General features: G+C 41.4%; 1 protein-coding gene across 1 annotated transcript in view; it reads right to left on the reverse strand.

Annotated features, from left to right (window-relative positions):
* The window catches only part of neurl1aa (neuralized E3 ubiquitin protein ligase 1Aa), a 58,549-nt gene extending 53,930 nt beyond the window's left edge, over positions 1 to 4,619 (reverse strand). Inside the window, 1 exon segment of the mRNA XM_083655701.1 lies at positions 4,475 to 4,619. Within this exon segment, the coding sequence (XP_083511827.1) occupies positions 4,475 to 4,508 (34 nt within the window). The 5' untranslated portion in view covers positions 4,509 to 4,619.
* Between the last annotated feature and the right edge of the window lie 591 nt (positions 4,620 to 5,210).

A 5,210-nucleotide genomic window follows, 5' to 3' on the forward strand; every position in this document is an offset into this window, starting at 1 on the left:
ATTGAAAACATGGCTGGCACTCAATGTGTTAAAATACAACACAATCTCAGGGTGCTTCACAAAAAGAGTAAATAAATCGAAGTACAATGGTAAAATCGATCAAATCATGCAATTAGAGGCATAAACTAAAATAAGGGTTGAAATAAGATGAGAGCCATGTTTAAAAGGAAAAGCATATATGAACTAGGACCATAGGGGACAGCAGAGATCCTGGGTAATAGCTTATAGTTTCAAGTTCTTGTTACTTTTTGCTCTGTTGTACAGGAGGCACTTTAAAGTAGGCTACTCAAATTATTTAAATGTATTGATATTGTTAAAGACCTCTGAGGGAGTTGACTGCTTCTGAGCGAGTTGACAATTCAGTCGGATATCAGACTGGCAGAGATCAGGGATGCATCCAAAGTGTTTGACAAGGATGGGAACAGTTAGGCCTACATCATGGAAGCAAAACTCTGCCATGTGCTGGAGAACATGGCGAAACCCTGATGAACCAATCTACAAAGTAGCACACAAAAAAATTTGAGAAAAAAGTTACTATATATTATAGGCTAATAGAAGCCTTGTCATTCCCAAGATGATATAACAAATTATGTTCAATAGAATTATGTGACTGTTAATTTTAAATACAATTCATTTTGAAATGTCAGCTTATAACAGCTTACTTTTGCAGAAATTATTAAATATGATTCCCACTCTAAATACCTCAATACAATGGTGTCATAGCTAGATTAGATTACACATAAATATTATAGATACCATATGTACATCATTAAAAAGAATGATGGTTAGAAAATTTGGTATGTAACAATAGCTAGCTTGCTGGAATGCTACAGTAATATGCTACATGCTAGATTCAACATCTGGTTCAGTAGAGGACAAAAGTTGGGGAAATTCATCTCCTGTCAGCAAGTTCCTTCTATAAGTGCAGTAGGCGGCGCCTCAAGTCAGCACATGGAGGAGCTTACTGCCCTTCTCCTCCAACAACAAAAACATCTGGCTTGCTGTCTTCTGCATGTAGGCTACATGCTATTACTGGGCAGCAGGTGGCAAGCCATCCCAGATTGGATGCGCATGCGCCCCCATCTGATGTGCGTCTTTAATTTTTACCACGGCGCTGCGCCAGCGGCCCCGCCGAGGTCATAAGATGGACGAGTCAGGACAGTCACTCAGTCAGTCACTCATGGACGTTTAGTGAGTTTAGTGGTTAAAGGGCCGTAGCTAGATATAGGAAGGTGGTAGAGAGTCAGGATTCGAGGGGTGGTGTTAGGGGGGGGGGGGGGGGGGGGCAAGGGAAAAAGTACCATGGTCTAAAAGGGCTTGTAGCATGTAGGCCTACATGGAAAGTAACTTTCTCACTCATTCACTCACATCAGGGGTGGGCAACTTTGATGAGAGAGAGGGCAGCACAAAAATGTCCTCGCTACCAGTGGGCCAGATTGTGACCGTGCACTTCCACCAGGAGGATACTCTAACCGCATCACGCCCAAGTATGATACAATAGCTACTGGTAATCAAAGTTTATTATACCAACATTTATATTCTTCATATTCAAATGCATTTAGCAATGCTTCCGTTCATTTAACGAACGTAACAGAAAAAAAACTTTCACATTCCTGAGTGATATAATGTGCAATGTCTCAAAAATCATCATTCAATAATTATAATTATATTACAAAAGTGAACACAGACACTAGTAGTGCAACAACTAATATATTCATGTTTGTGGTGCATTTCTACTCTGCCCTCCCATTCCATGACATGTCTCAAATAAGCAAACACAACTGTGAGGATGTGAGTCTCACATGCTCACAGTTAGCCTATGTGACCCCTTGTGACCGTTAGAGGCATGGCAACATCAACAGACCAGACAACACTGAACCAGGGTCACCCACTCACCTCCTCTCTGAAATACTGTTGGACCTTCTAGGCTGCTTTGCATTCTATGACACTTGTGTGTCTTCATACAAAAAAATACAAAAAACAAAAAAACTGCATAATCTGTCCACACCACTACTCTTCAGAAATAGGACAGGTGCATCTGCCTAAACTACTGCTACATGCGCAACTTGTGCTAGACAAGCACAACTTGTGCTAGACAAGCAACTTGAAGTACTTCACAACTGTTTCCCCAGGTCCAAAGCCTCTCAGTGAGTCACTGGGCCAAGCTTGATACACTTTCTTCCTGGTCGCATAGGTAACCTGCAGTTGATACATTTTTCTTTTCATCTCTCCCCCCAGGCTTTATTGCTTGAAAAAACTGCTTGAAGAGTCCTTGAAATGTATCATTAAAAAACAGTGGCGACCCCGAAGTTGCTAAAGTGTAGTGTGTGAACGACAGTGCTGTTTGTGTGTGAGTGTGTTCTTCATAAACTTCTTCTGGCAAACAGCTTGCATGGTGCTGAGTGGGTGTTAGAAATGGAAATGGAAATTAAATTAATTTCATGTAAATGTAATGATCCAAATCTTGGGGCCATTTTTTTTTGCACCTTGATCACGGTTTTTAGGGGCATTCGGAGATTTCTTGGGGGCATTTTTGCCCTTGCCCCTGGCTAATTTCCTACACTGCAGTGAGTAGTGTTATACTGTAGCCTATACCCTTCCTCTTCTCAAACAGCTTTGGATATAAGGGGAAGTGATACCATCACTGTACAAAAAAGGCCAAAAGAGGCCTATCCTGACAACTGTTAGCCTCGACAAAGGCTACTTTATGTGTGTCTAGTACGGTTCAACTTAGATTCTGCTTTAGATTTTACAATGTAAATACAGCATTACAATGTTATGATGACATGTAGGAATCACTTTCAATATTGAAAGTGATTCCCATTGTACAACAACAACAAACAACAACAACAACAACAACAACACCAACAAACTTCTAAGACCCAAATAATCAATCAAGGTTGACATTTTGCATGTTTGATTCAGCTGTTGAGTTAAAACTGAAAAACGCACCTGTTCATCTTACAGTAGGCTATACTAGGCTATATATGCTAAGCTATTATTGTCAAATGAGGGGAAACTGAACACACAAACGTTGGCAGCGTGATAATCGTGATAATTACTTTGAAAACACACAACCCATTAAATTGAATGGTGAACTGTATTATCCTAATGCAAATTAAATGAAAATGCTGTCAATATAGGTGATTGACTGTTTTGTGAGGTGTTGACCTTCATCGCAGGGAGAGGGAGCTACTGTAGAGCCTCAGCCACTCTGCTGTATGATCCCAGAGAGAGGGAGCTACTGTAGAGCCTCAGCCACTCTGCTGTATTAGTCTGTCCCTGCCTAATTGGATTAATCTAGAGGCTTTAATTAGAACATCAGGTGGTCCAAACTAAAGAGGCTCCAGGAGAAGGCACTTGGCTTGATGCTACAAGCTCACTAATGAAAAATCACTAGAATATTCCCAAAATACATATTTTGGGACTTTAATCATACTTCTGTTATTTTATCCATATTGTAGGCCTAGTCATATAATATTCATTTAGACACTGTATACTGTAGATATATAGATAGATAGATATAGATAGATAGATAGATAGATAGATAGATAGATAGATAGATAGATAGATAGATAGAGCGTTTTGTTTTATTGTGTCCTATAAAACATCATGATAAGTAAGCCTTTTTGTTTTTGTCAGGACACAGACGGCCTAAAACTTAGTCTAACTGTTGTCAACAAACCTGTGTGTAGTCTACATTTCTGGTTATTAAATGACACTGACAGCAGCCCAAAAGCCAAAAAGTAGCCTATATTATTTTCAATGTAGTAATGTGGCAGCTATAAAAGTTGTATCCAAAAACAACTTATGCTTGTTCAATTTCCATACCAGACGACCCAAATTCCTCCTTATGCTCAACCAGAAATCATTCTGTGAGATGTATGATTCTACCTTCCTCCTGATAGCACGCAGGAGTATACAATAGGAAATTGATTTATTGATTTTCCTTGGCCAGCAGGCTACCGCACAGCTGCCTGCCTGCACACACTATATGGCTGCCTATAATGAAGGAGGGGAAACCCCACCGTACATACCAGAGGGAAACCCCACAACTTTACCCTCCTCTAAACTGCAATTGAAACGCTCCTGGAACCAACTCAAAACAAAGCAGAAACATGAAGAGGCTAGATTTCCCTTAGAGTGCAAGGGGGATTGCAACCTGTGATTGCATCGCATTTAATATCAAAACACAACCGAGTATAAAGGTGCATGTCGTCAATTATCTATAGCCTAATTAACGGAGATGACATGACTGTGACATCATGCTATATATTGGCAATGTGGTAGGCTACCTGATACCAGCAGTAGTGTGCGCCCGTAAGCTAATAATGTTGGTTAATCATTGACTAGCCTACCTTCCATCACGAATGCATCAACATTGGGAATAGTATAGCCTACAATACAGCCTACATGAGACTAGCCGTGCAACATCCAAAAGCATTTTGCGTCCACACATGTATGTATTCCTTACCGTAAAAGGCATTTCGCGTTATCTGGCCACCCATGGCTTTATCCTAGGGAGTGCGCTTGTCGCCGGGTAGCCTGTGAGGGTTTATTCAGGTCCTCTCGTCGCACAGCCCGTCGCCGGGGACATGATTGCACTTTCACATCCAAAGGTGTCGCCTCTTCTTTAGCCTAGATGCAAACATTGGAAAGAACCGCACACCTCCTCGTTGAGCGCAGGACGGATCCGTGAAGGCAACTCCCCCCATTCACTGAAGCGCTCCCTCCGCCTCGGGTCCCACTCACACACACACACTCACTCACTGACATTTACATAAAAGGTGGAGACTCTTGGCGAGCGCTTTTAACGCTATCGCTGCCGCACCGAGCAGCCATGACAAGCGAGGGGTTATTTATGGCCCATCATGCAGTGGGGAAGAAGTGCCAAGGTAAATAGGCCTACCCAAAAATCCTATGGACTTCAAAGGTTGGCCCCGCCTACACAATTACACACATTTAGTTAATCAAATTATAGGACAATATTACTAATTAATCTATGAAATTTATTGGCCTATGTCTGTTCCTTCTCCCGGGTTCTCAAAGTGGGGTCCGGGGTTTTATTGATGGGGTTCCAGGGGGTCCCCAGCAAAAAAGGGAATACTTTATTTTCACTATAGGCTAAAGCTATCCATAAGTAACACAATGACACAGAATGTATGACTATTTTGGTCATGGGTTTACACTTTCTGTAGTGAAATGCCTAA

The sequence above is a fragment of the Poromitra crassiceps genome (assembly GCF_964638095.1).
Source record: "Poromitra crassiceps genome assembly, chromosome: 19".
In the NCBI taxonomy this organism is placed as follows: domain Eukaryota; kingdom Metazoa; phylum Chordata; class Actinopteri; order Beryciformes; family Melamphaidae; genus Poromitra; species Poromitra crassiceps.